General features: G+C 43.2%; 1 protein-coding gene across 2 annotated transcripts in view; it reads right to left on the reverse strand.

Annotated features, from left to right (window-relative positions):
• Positions 1–13,436, reverse strand: part of CDAN1 (codanin 1) — a 50,955-nt gene that overhangs the window by 12,709 nt on the left and 24,810 nt on the right. The window contains exons 19-24 of one of the 2 annotated variants that reach the window (XM_063439553.1): positions 12,810–12,913; positions 11,828–11,977; positions 9,200–9,263; positions 6,860–6,938; positions 6,566–6,720; positions 3,157–3,264 (exon numbers count right to left, since the gene is read on the reverse strand). In XM_063439553.1, coding sequence (XP_063295623.1) covers positions 3,157–3,264; positions 6,566–6,720; positions 6,860–6,938; positions 9,200–9,263; positions 11,828–11,977; positions 12,810–12,913 — 660 coding nt within the window. Of the gene's footprint in view, positions 1–3,156; positions 3,265–6,565; positions 6,721–6,859; positions 6,939–9,195; positions 9,264–11,827; positions 11,978–12,809; positions 12,914–13,436 lie in introns of those variants that run through there. The other variant, XM_063439554.1, reaches the window with a different exon arrangement.

Below are 13,436 nucleotides of genomic sequence, written 5' to 3' on the forward strand. Positions count from 1 at the left end.
TGGGAAGCAGCAGGTAACCGGAGGTCACCAGGCCTGCAGCGACCAGACCAGCATTCTGGCACAAGCTCGAGGGATGAAACCCCTCATCGCCATCACAGCCCTAAGCGACTGTCTAGCTGTCTCCATCCACACCAGACAAGCAGGACTCTGCAAGGCAAGGCACAGAGGCCAGCATCTGATGAACCCCAGGGATGGTACGGACCTACCGAGCCGAGGCATCGGCTAACAGTGCCACATACCCCCGAGCGAGGTACCCGTGCCCCCCTCAGGACTTACTGCTATACTGCTATATACTCACCCATTGATACCCAGGCAGAGGATCTTGCTAAGCTAATGTATAACAATGATTTATAAAGGCATCCAGTGATATCTTTTATCTATGTTATAACAACAACCTTTATATATGTTGTATTGGTAGCCAGCGATATCTTACAAAATGTTAAAATTTAAATTTACACCAGTGATAACCTTCATACGCTTTATATTGGCACCAGCGATATCTCTCTGTATGCAACCTGTGACAACACATAACATGTTGCCATGTTTTCAATTACGGCAGCCTTACCATCAGCCATAACATAGCCTGCGTTTAACCATAGCAGCACGTTTAAGCCTGTAAACATACCAATCTGTAGTTATTTTTGCCTAGAATTAATCTAAGTATAAACCTAACCAATGGAAGAGTACACTACACGTTAAGCAGACTGCTAGCGCACAAGCGTGGCTCACTCTCCTTGTCATACCTTTCACCCGTTCCAAGCTATCTTTAACTTGTACTAATGGAACACTGACCAGTCTGATCACCTTCACTGTTTATAGCTTGTTTCCTATTCTGACTCCTAAAACATAAAATGTGCAAAGTTTTTAAATGCCATACAAATGTTCAGCTATGTCTATATTTTTTGCTTGCACCAGCTATTGTGGCAGTGCAAACATGTCTGTTATATCTGTGCACCAATAAAATAAAGATTTAAAAAAAAAAAAATAGATTAGGCAGAAAGAGCCTACAAAGCACACACAGAAGAGAAAATAGCACAGTCAGTAAAAAGGGGGGATAAAACATTTTTTAGATACATAAATGAGAAAAGGAAAGTAAAACAAGGATTAGTTAGATTAAAAACAAAAGAAGGAATGTATGTAGAAGAGGATAAAGAACTAGCTTATTGCCTCAATGAATATTTTTGTTCACTATCTACAGATGAAAATTAAGGAAAGGGGCCTCGGTTAGGAAAAAGGACAAATGTCATTTGTTACATGTGAGTTTACAGAGGAAGAGGTTCTATTTCAACTATCAAAAGTAAAGACAAATAAGTCATTGGGTCCTGATGGAATACACCCAAAGTTATTAAAAGAACTTAGTGGTGTACTAGCAAAACCATTAACGGATTTATTTAACCAATCATTGATAACAGGAGTAGTCCCAGAAGATTGGAAGTTGGCGAATGTTGTGCCCATTCACAAGACAGGTAGTAGGGAGGAGTCGGGCAACTATAGGCCAGTAAGCCTTACTTCAGTAGTTGGGGAAGTGATGGAAACCATGTTAAAAGATAGGATTGTTGAACATCTAAAAACACATGGATTTCTAGATCAGAGACAACATGGGTTTACTTCAGGGAGATCATGCCAAACTAATCTAATTGATTTTTTTTGATTGGGTAACTAAAATAATCGGGGTGGTGCAGTAGACATTGCTTACCTAGATTTCAGTAAGGCTTTTGACACTGTTTCACATAGAAGGCTCATCAATAAACTGCAATCTTTAAGTTTGGATTCCAATATTGTTGAATGGGTAAGGCAGTGGCTAAATGACAGGCAACAGAGGGTTGTAGTCAACAGAGTATATTCGAAGCAAGGTCTAGTTACCAGTGGGGTACCTCAGGGATCTGTACTTGGACCTATTATCTTTAATATTTTTATCAGTGATATTGCAGAAGGTCTTGATGGTAAGGTGTGTCTTTTTGCTGATGATACTAAAATTTGCAACAGGGTTGATGTTCCAAGGAGGGATAAGCCAAATGGCAAATGATTTAGAAAAATGGTCAGAGCTGTGGCAACTGACATTTAATGTGGATGAGTGCAAGATAATGCACCTTGGACATAAAAACCCAAGGGCAGAGTACAGAATATGTGATACCCTACTAACCTCAACATCTGAGGAAAGGGATTTAGGAGTAATTATTTCAGATGACTTAAAGGTAGTGAGACAATTTAATAGAGCAGCTGGAAATGCTAGCAGAATGCTTGGTTGTATAGGGAGAGGTATTAGCAGTAGAAAGAGGGAAGTGCTCATGCCATTGTACAGAACACTGGTGAGACCTCACTTGGAGTATTGTATGCAGTACTGGAGACCGTATCTCCAGAAGGATATTGATACTTTAGAGAGAGTTCAGAGAAGGGCTACTAAACTGGTTCATGGATTGCAGGATAAAACTTACCAGGAAAGGTTAAAGGATCTTAACATGTATAGCTTGGAGGAAAGACGAGACAGGGGGGATATGATAGAAACATTTAAATACATAAAGAGAATCAACACAGTAAAGGAGGAGACTATATTTAAAAGAAGAACTACCACCACAACAAGAGGACATAGTCTTAAATTAGAGGGACAAAGGTTTAAAAATAATATCAGGAAGTATTACTTTACTGCGAGGGTAGTGGATGCATGGAATAGCCTTCCAGCTGAAGTGGTAGAGGTTAACACAGTAAAGGAGTTTAAGCATGCGTGGGATAGGCATAAGGCTATCCTAGACTTGAGATAAGGCCAGGGACTAATTCAAAGTATTTTGAAATATTGGGCAGACTAGATGGGCCAAATTCTTATCTGCCATCACATTCTATGTTTCTATGTATTCAATGGATGACACACAGCCAATGAATGGCTTCAATATATGCATGAAATAGATATTAATGTGGAAGTGAAACTCCCCACTTAGCAACAGACAAGCAGGAGGAGGCCTGGTTGCAGGTACCTGTTTTCTTGGTTTTGGACAATCAGCTCAAAAGTTTTGAAAAAGTACTGGTGGATGATGCCCCCAGCCTAATTGCATCAAAACCACTACATCAACATATAGTTATGATGCCTACCTTAACCCTTTTAAAGCTAAGAGACAGAAAACAACTATATTAACTGAAAGATTCAAGAAATGCCATTTATACCTTCCTGCAGCGGAGGGTCTGTGGCAGTTGAAGGAGAAGATCCGTGAGTTGTCGATACTCTACGCCCTCTCCTTTGTACCGTGGCCCAGCCGTAATACTCAGGATATCCTGTTCAGGTGAAGTCAAAAATAGCATTGTTCTATAATGTATTGCCATGCCATTTTCTGTAACAAATTCTACCAATCATCATCAGTCACTTATAATAATCCATGGATCACGCAAACCCCAAAAAAGCAAAAATGAAGAGAAACAGTCATAATGATATTTATATATTTAGAAAATAGAACCCCCTCCTTCCCCCCCTTCCCCCCAATTAAAAACACTAAACCAAAACCTTTCTTTTTGGTTTGTCAAAAGCGTAGTTTTTTTTTTTTGTCAATCTTTATTTTATTTGTGCTTAGAGAGAACAGGGATGCCTAGCTCGCCACAACAGCGGGCATAGACAGGCATATATACACATCGTGTCATAAACATAACAATACTTTGCAGTAAAATATCACATTGTGGTACAAATCGTTAGATACAGTGAAAGTAACTATGCACAAATTTTTTTTTTATAGTGGGCTAGAGCGTTATAACGAGTTGTCTCCTCTATGACTGTAAAGGTGCCGGGCTAGAGATGGCATTGTCAATGTTGTAGGGGTGTGTTGGTTTGTGTGCTTGGGGCCTAAATGGTAATTGTCCTCCCACCTGGTGTTGGTGTAGCAGGGCTCTATTTAGCTAGTCGTTGTGTTTGGTCGCCCCCCAATTTGCTTAGTAAATTGTAGTGGTGAGAGCGTGTTGTCCTACCATAGCGGTCTAGTGTATCCTCAGTGTTCTGTGGCGGTAGAGTCTCTCACATCCCCCATTAGATGAGGTCTGTTGGGGTGCCTCACTGCCTGGCTAAAAGTTCAGCTTCTATACGGGATGGCGTCGTAGGTCGGAGCTATGGTGACTGTGGTCTTCGGGACCTGTCTAAGGTAGTCGTGTGTTTTGGCCATATGTCAGGTTCCTGGGGTGATATGTGGCGCTCCATGCTGTGCTGTGCTCCTTTACCCTGGAGCACTCGGGGGGGGGGGGGGGGGGTTGTATAGACGTAACATGGTGTTGCCAACTTGTGGCTTAGGCCTATCAGAGAGAGTGGTATTGGTAAGATATATACGGACTTTAAAACAGAATTAAAACAAACACAAATTATAATTTGAAAGTCTCCTTAACTGAAGAAGTTCAGGTAAGTCTCTTATCCCTTCCCGGATCAAGCGTGGGTTTGGCCGTGGCCGCTCTTGCGGGTGTGTGCCCATGGGAAGCTGTGCGTTGCTGTGGGATACCCAGTGCCGTCAGCAGGGCCGGGATTTCGGTCGGGTCTGTGGCCTTGTACGATTTGTCAGCTTTTGTGACCCAGATTGATCGCGGTGTCGCCCATCTGTAGGGCTGCTTCTCGGCTTGCAGGATTTTCGTTAGGGGTTGCATGGATTTCCTCCACAACAAGGTGGCTCTGCTTAAATCCTGGAAGAGGGAGAGTTGGCATTGTTCAAATTCGTAAGGAGACTGTCCCTTCAGTGCTTGTAGGAGTCCCATCTTGTCCGTGATTGATTGGCATCGCAGGATGACGTCCCGAGGTGTTGTCGCTGGTGCCTGGGGGGGATTTGGTGATCCTATATACACCATCGAAGGTAAAGTATTTGGCTTGCTTTGCTGGGAGTAGGGAGGCCACCAGCCTCCGGATAAAGTGTGGCAGCTCGTCGAGTGGGATTGTATATTTAAAAGAAGAAAAACTACCACAACAAGAGGACATAGTCTTAAATTAGAGGGACAAAGGTTTAAAAATAATATCAGGAAGTATTACTTTACTGAGAGGGTAGTGGATGCATGGAATAGCCTTCCAGCTGAAGTGGTAGAGGTTAACACAGTAAAGGAGTTTAAGCATGCGTGGGATAGGCATAAGGCTATCCTAGCTATAAGATAAGGCCAGGGACTAATGAAAGTATTTAGAAAACTGGGCAGACTAGATGGGCCGAATGGTTCTTATCTGCCGTCACATTCTATGTTTCTATGTTTCTATGTTTCCAGGACCCCCCTGATCTTTATATTCTTCCTCCGCCCCCTATCGTCCAAGATATTCACTTGCCTGTTTGTTTCAAACTGTGAGGCCTGTATTTGTTGTACCCGGTCGCCCAGCTTCTTCAGCCCCTGCTTAAGGTCAATCACCTCCCCCTCTGTGGCTTGGGTGCGTGCAGTGACGGCCTGTACCTCCGTGGTGAGCACCGCCAAATCAGCTTCCCACATTCTCCGGAGGTTATGCTGGAGGCTGGTAAGCATGTCCTTTATCTCCTGTTTGGTTGCAGGAGTTGCTTCAAGTGTTTGTGAGGCACACCCTGAGGCTGGTGCTGGGTTCCGAGGGGAAGCTCCCCCTCCCGACCATGAGGGTGAGGAGTCTCTCGAGCAGGAGATTTCCCGCTGGGTTGGGGCCAGCGTTGGAGGCTGTAGCATGAGGCCGATGTCTCTCTGTGTCTTGTTGTCTGTTACCGGCTGCTTTTGGGATTTCCTCCCCATGTCTCCCTCTGTCAGTGTAGTCGGTAGGAGCGTGAACAGGTCGAAGTCATTCCACGTCGGGTACCCCCTTTGGTACGCGAGGGCCTGGTCTCTCACGCGGTAGGCCTTCGGGCCGCGGCTGCGGTTTTTTTTACCCGGTGTGATGAAAAAAGGCATCGGCCGCTGCAGTATATCGTTCTGCAGACGGAGCTGCCCCCGGTTTCTATTTTGTCGATACGATGCCGCCGTTATTCGCCTTTTAGTGCGGTAGATCGCTGGAGCGGTGTTCAGGTGCGACCACTCTGTTGCGCTGCTAGGCTCCGCCCCAGTTTTTGTTTTTTTTAATCAAAAAATAGGAAGACCTGAAAACGCATTTCTTCCATGGGATAAATTCTATATTCTTATTCCTTACAATAAAATGTACAATAGCTCCTCCGTTTCAGAGCAGACCTGAACTCGAGTAGCTTTACTAATGAAACCATGAATGAAGCTACATAAGAGAGTTGCTAAACGTTGCCCAGCTAATTAGGGTTTGCAAAATATACAATTCCTAGAACTGAAAAAGGTGGCTATATTTGTGTACGTATGTTAAAACAGATTATTGGAATTTGGCAGCACGCAGCTAATTTTACTAGAAAACTCATGGGGTGCGTGCTTTTGGTTAACATATATGCTGGGTTATCACATGACCATGAGCACCTGCTGGTTAAATCCAACGCTTCTCATAAAGACACATTGGGGAATTCACGCATATGTATGAGAAGCATTCGGCAGCTACATGTGTGTGATGATGCCAAATGTGCAGACTTCGCTAGAAAAGGCCTTTAGTGGCTGCAGTGTCACTCTGGTTTACCCTCCTTCTGCTAATAAATGCCGCCTGTGCTAAGCGAAGACTTACCTTCATGTTCATAATGAACTGGGAGGGTTTCAGTGCCGTGTGTTCACAGCCTTCAGCACATCTCTGATTCAAATCCTTGGAGATGACAGCGGGAACCACAGCCTGGGACTTCACAATGAGACTGATTGTAGACTTAATTTCTCGTTTGATAAGCGCTGTAATGTAAAGCAACATTATAGATTCTGGAACTTTAACATATCTCCATGGCGGCAGATCATAGATTATACTCAGAATTGATGTGTTGCGGCAAGTAGCCATATTTACTGTATAGAAAAGGCGATACATGTGACATACCTGCAATGTTGGAATTTAGCCAGGTGCACGCTTTCTCTGTCGCCAGAGTCAGGGCGATGTCTTCTGCGGTAAGGAGAACCTGGGGAGGTGGAAACATGCGTTTATTTTTAAACATGTGTCAATGACATAATAAAAACCATTTCAATAACCTCAATGAATTCACAAAAGTTCTTTGTGTAATATATTGAATACTCTATGGCCAAGATCTACCAAAATATAATCCTACATTAAAAATACATTCCTCAAGCCGCATCTAGGAAAATATTAACAAGCTGTACATTTCTAGGAAGGATGTGTAGAAATAGAAAAGAACTATAGCTGCTTAACCATTCAGTGCCAGAGGGACTGGCCTTCCTTTCCTATTTGTTTGCAAGTTATCCTACTGGTATGATGACGTACAAGTTTAGTAAAATAATGCCATGATGTATATTGCAATTAAATAGAATAACAAAATGTTTAGGAATGGAAATAGAAACCCAAAAGGAAAATACGATTTGTACAAATACCAGGATTTTGTCATGTAAGATGAATGCACACAATGAAGAGTCCCTAACTAGATATGTAAAGATTTATCCCGGTTTACAGTCCTCCCTCATTATAACAGTATGGGAACTGCACCTGTAGCAGCCAAGCATCAGAACCACTACAAGGCTTGCTTTAAATCTAGGAGCCAGGTTTTTTTTTTTTTTTTTAGACCTAACAAAGCTTCACATTCAGCGACAAAAATAAAATTCTTAAAGGGACATATAGTAACCATGACCACTACAGCTTAATGTAGTGGTTCTGGTGTCTACAGCTTGTCCCTGCAGGCTTTTCAGAGAAAAGGCAGTGTTTACATTGCTTCCAAGTGACACCTTTAGTGGACACTGACAGACAAGACTCACACACTGACAGACAGACAGACTCACACATTATAAAATCAGCTTAACCTGTGGTCCAGTGGGCAACCAACTGGGGGATTGTGGAGGTGGCCAGCAAGCTGGGGGGTCTTTAGGAGGGTGGCTGGCTGAGCGTATTGTTGCTTGGCAGCAAGTGAGCTGTGATGTTCCTGTTCTGTCATATTCCGGCCCTACTAAGCAGCCCACGAGAGAGCAGAGCAGAGACATCACAGCTCACTTGCTGCCCAGCAACAATACGCGCAGCCAGCCGCCCGCCTCGACAATCCCCCAAGCTTGCAGCCCACCTCTATAATACCCGAGCTGCCCGCCCGCCTCTATAATACCCGAGCTGCCCGCCCGCCTCTATAATACCCGAGCTGCCCGCCCGCCTCTATAATACCCGAGCTGCCCGCCCGCCTCTATAATACCCGAGCTGCCCGCCCGCCTCTATAATAACCGAGCTGCCCGCCCGCCTCTATAAATCCCGAGCTGCCCGCCCGCCTCTATAATACCCGAGCTGCCCGCCCGCCTCTATAATACCCGAGCTGCCCGCCCGCCTCTATAATACCCGAGCTGCCCGCCCGCCTCTATAATACCCAAGCTGCCCGCCCGCCTCTATAATACCCGAGCTGCCCACCCGCCTCTATAATACCCGAGCTGCCCGCCCGCCTCTATAATACCCGAGCTGCCCGCCCGCCTCTATAATACCCGAGCTGCCCGCCCGCCTCTATAATACCCGAGCTGCCCGCCCGCCTCTATAATACCCGAGCTGCCCGCCCGCCTCTATAATACCCGAGCTGCCCGCCCGCCTCTATAATACCCGAGCTGCCCGCCCGCCTCTATAATACCCGAGCTGCCCGCCCGCCTCTAATACCCGAGCTGCCCGCCCGCCTCTAATACCCGAGCTGCCCGCCCGCCTCTATAATACCCGAGCTGCCCGCCCGCCTCTATAATACCCGAGCTGCCCGCCCGCCTCTATAATACCCGAGCTGCCCGCCCGCCTCTATAATACCCGAGCTGCCCGCCCGCCTCTATAATACCCGAGCTGCCCGCCCGCCTCTATAATACCCGAGCTGCCCGCCCGCCTCTATAATACCCGAGCTGCCCGCCCGCCTCTATAATACCCGAGCTGCCCGCCCGCCTCTATAATACCCGAGCTGCCCGCCCGCCTCTATAATACCCGAGCTGCCCGCCCGCCTCTATAATACCCGAGCTGCCCGCCCGCCTCTATAATACCCGAGCTGCCCGCCCGCCTCTATAATACCCGAGCTGCCCGCCCGCCTCTATAATACCCGAGCTGCCCGCCCGCCTCAGAGGTAACAGGCTTACATATCCCAGGTGCCAAGGCAAACTTCTTAGGCGTCATGGCGCCTGGGATTTGTCAAGCCCTGTACTACAATTAAGCTATAATGTTAATAGTGCGTGAAGTATGCTTTTCACAAGACAAGTAAAATCTACCTACACATGGAGAAATCTCCTCCGGTAACAGTACTCTCAGAGCTTCGGGTACTTTCTCTTTGCAGTATCTAAAGAAAAAGTATGGTGTAAAAATCAGGTGGAAACAGGCAGATAGTACACAGATCTATCTGATGGAACCAGAATGACAGCAGACAGTACTGATAAAACAAACATACCACAAACCTTGTGACACCATAAAACGTGGAATTAGGATTTATAATTAATGCTATTTTAATGTATACAACAAAATTAATAGACAAAATCACCCATATACCTAGAATATCATGGACGGTGGTACCAATTCCAACCAGGGATTAACCATTATAGTAAAGAAATAGATTAGGGAAACCACATATGAGAATCCCTGATTTGGTAGCTCATAAAACTAGATAATTGATTGAAATGTCTTTAACTGTGTGTACTAGCACTTTACTCACTCAGCACTGAGCTTGATCACCACTTTTGTTTTTTTTCTTGTGGGGATGTTCCAGGGTGTTATGTTAGGGTTTACCTATGTATACTGGGAGATAGAAGATTCCACTGCAGCCGTTTATACAGGGACTTTTACCATTAGCATCCATGAAGGTGCTATAGGATATCAGTATCGGGCACTATTAAAACCTGTGTAGGTGCAGGAGAATATACTTTTTTTTTTGCACTCTTCAAAATGCAGTAATTGAGGGATTTTGGCGATTGTATTTAATAGTCCAGACTATAGATAAGTGGACATTTTGCAGAATAAGGAGCAGCATATATTTATAGAAATTGGCACTTTTAAGCCTCCAGACAATTGCTACCTCTGATTACCGTCTTACTTACCTAAGCTGTGTCTAAAGTTACTTACCTTCCCCCTCCTAGCTCTCCAGATCTTCACATATCATCTCGCTTTGTATACTTATCTTACAATTATTACCCTACATTTCTACTCTAATAACCCCGTGTATTACCATTACAGCCAATTGACAATTTAGGTGATTTCTCCTTATTAGAATACTGTCTTTTTTATTTCAATTAACTGCCCTCTGCTATTTCAACGATTGCTCCAGATCACTTGGACATTGTAAATCATGAAATGATTCTGAAGGGATGTTTATTATACTAATAGGGAATATATAGAGACACAATATATAGCCTGTTGTCTTGATTTTTAGGATCAGTATATCCAATTAGCATATAGATACAACTGTCAGTTTTATGTTTATTTTGGCAATGGATAATAAAGCCTGTTGTATCATTGAATAGGCGCTTAAATGGGTATATTTTGCTATATTGCACACATTGTTTACAGTTTAAGACATTTCATTTACCTAGTTTTATGAAATACCAAACCAGGAATTCTCTGATCTATTTCTATTTTAATTTATATATTTTGTCAGCGCAAACAGAGATTAAAAAGATATAAATATGTGAAACTCCATTTGTCTTACTCCAATATAGACACAAAAAAAAAAAAGAGGCACGTGCGCCCCACCGCTCACACTTTTCTATCACTGCTTAACATTTGCTGACAATTGTGTGCACTTCAGTCTTTCTGTATATTTACATGCATTTGTCTAATGGGTTAAGTTAATGGGGTGAATTAAAATGGGATGCTGTAATATGGCACAAGAAGAAAAAACACAAAACATCCCACAACATATTTTACTCCTTGGTATGAGGGACACAAGTGAAGCAGAAGGAATGACTTTTTTTGGAATATTACAAGAGATGCCGAGTCAGCTGTACTCACAGAGTTCAGAGAGTTTGCAAGGAGAACGGGCCCTGAGAATGAATATATATATATATATATATATATATATATATATATATATATATATAGTGTTTACCCATCTTAAAAAAGCCATCTCTTGACCCGTCCTCCCCTTCTAACTATCGTCCCATATCCCTGCTCACTTTTTCCTCAAAGCGCGGAAAGACTGGTCTTTACCCATCTAACTTGTTTTCTCAATTCCAATTCTCTCCTTGACCCTCTTCAGTCTGGCTTCCGCCCTCTCCACTGAGACTGCTCTTATTAAAGTCACTAACGACCTAATAACAGCTAAATCCAAAGGGCACTACTCCATACGAATTATTCTTGACCTCTCAGCTGCCTGACACTGTTGACCAGGTTTTTATTATCCAAACTCTTCAATCACTCTGTCTTTGTGACTCCGTCCTCTCTTGGTTTTCCTCCTCTCTCTCCCAACGCTCATTCAGGTTCTCCTTTTGTAATGATACCTCCTCCCTTCATCCTGCCTCTGTTGGAGTCCCCCAAGTCTCTGTATTCGGTCCCCTTCTATTTTCTCTTTATACTGCCTCTCTTGGAAAACTTATTACATCGTTTGGATTCCATTACCACCTGTATGCTGATGACACCCAGATATATCTCTCCTCCCCACTGCTTGCCTTTCTTCCATCTCTGACTGGATGTCCTCCCGCTTTTTGAAACTCAATCTCTCTAAAACTGAACTCCTTGAGTTTCCTCCTAAAACAGATCTTCCTACTTCACTCTCCCTTCAAGTTAGTGGTACCATTATCAGTCCATCATAAATCTCCCCCTTTGATAATATTGTAAAGCGCTACGGAATACGCTGGTGCTATATAAATACCAGTAATAATAATAATGGTAAGAAGAAGTAGATGATCAGCTTACTCTCTGCCTTTCTGCATAGCCTGCTTGCCGTCGTCACACAGCGCTGTACACACACTGTCCAGCAGCTTGCCGTGGTCTGCACTGTTTTCAGTTACTTTGTCCTGCAGCATGACCTCTGCCCTTTTCACAAGATTTGCGACTAGAGTTGCTCTAAACAAATTAAAAACAGACCTAATATTGAATGGATGTATGGACCCATCACATCAAACAGTATTGCAGAACATGGCATACAACGCTAGTTTAAATGGCATCACCACTGCTACTGCCAAAGACACTCCACTGCCCAAATAAAAAAAATACATAATTTAAAATCCCCATTTAGTGTATAAACCCCCACTGAAAACACACTTTACGGATGACGTGTTCCTTTAAGTAGAATAACCAATATAACTAATTGTAGTGGTTATTGTGGAAAAAAACAACAACTTTGGAAACCAGCCATCAATTTATTTTTCTTCTACAAGTTTTGAGCAAAAAATAAATAAAAAAACAGGACTATCCATTTAACCCCTTAAGGACCAAACTTCTGGAATAAAAGGAAATCAAGACATGTCACACAGTTCATGTGTCCTTAAGGGGTTAAACCACTACAATTTTGTGAATCTTGCCTTTAATGACATAACATACAAACAAAAACAACAACAAAAAACACAGAGCTCTCTGCACCCAAAATCCTATCCCATCCTTTGCTGCTGAGATAATTAAGAAGTTTGTTGAAACTGCGATAGTGATGAAAGGCGTTACTGGCTGTAAACGATTTGTATGAATTTGTAGGGAAGTGCAACTTCTGCATTATATCAGTAGCAGCAGCTGGAATTGGATACTCGTAGAGACCCATTTTTATGAAATTACCCGTTAACCGTAAAAAAATAAATAAAAAATAAAAGGTTATGGTGTTTAGTGAACCCCAAAGGAAACGTACATACTGTCAGAATACGTTCATTTATGGATATTGTTCATACTCTCTCACACAGACACTTACTTGATATGTTTGACACAGTTTGATCCGACTCTTTCTGCCACAAACTCCACGGTTCTTTTCAGGGAGGGGGGTTGGTTGTGGAAGAAGGCTTGTTCCAGCTGTGCCTGTGTATATAATCACAATGAAACATGCTGGTGGAAGAACGTTCTATCTTCGTATTGAGACACACCCCATACGTATGCAGTGTGATAAGGGTTATGAAATAAACCCAAACTTACATGTGGAGTTCCCCATGGCTCCATTTTGGGTCCTGTTTGCCACACTCATAAATGATGTAACCACAGCCTGCAATATCTCAATAAAATGATGTGCGAAAGGCTGGACTTGGTGAATTAAAGTTGTCGGCCTAGATTATCTATACACAAGTGTGTGGATAACACCATAGTCTGCACTAAGAAAACATAGCACAACTCCAGGGTATTGAAAGACAGTTAAATAAAAAGCAAACTGTTCTTAAAATAGCATAACATCTCAGTGTTTGGAAAATAGCTAGGTCATACAAATGTGATGGAATGTGGCTGGATCCGGATCTCTCATGTGAACTTCATATTGAGGAGTTATCTAAATGCCGTCTTTAAAGGGACACTCTATACACCAAAACAACTTTACCTTAATGATGCAGTTTTG

The sequence above is a fragment of the Pelobates fuscus genome, chromosome 13, assembly GCF_036172605.1.
Source record: "Pelobates fuscus isolate aPelFus1 chromosome 13, aPelFus1.pri, whole genome shotgun sequence".
Taxonomy (NCBI): domain Eukaryota; kingdom Metazoa; phylum Chordata; class Amphibia; order Anura; family Pelobatidae; genus Pelobates; species Pelobates fuscus.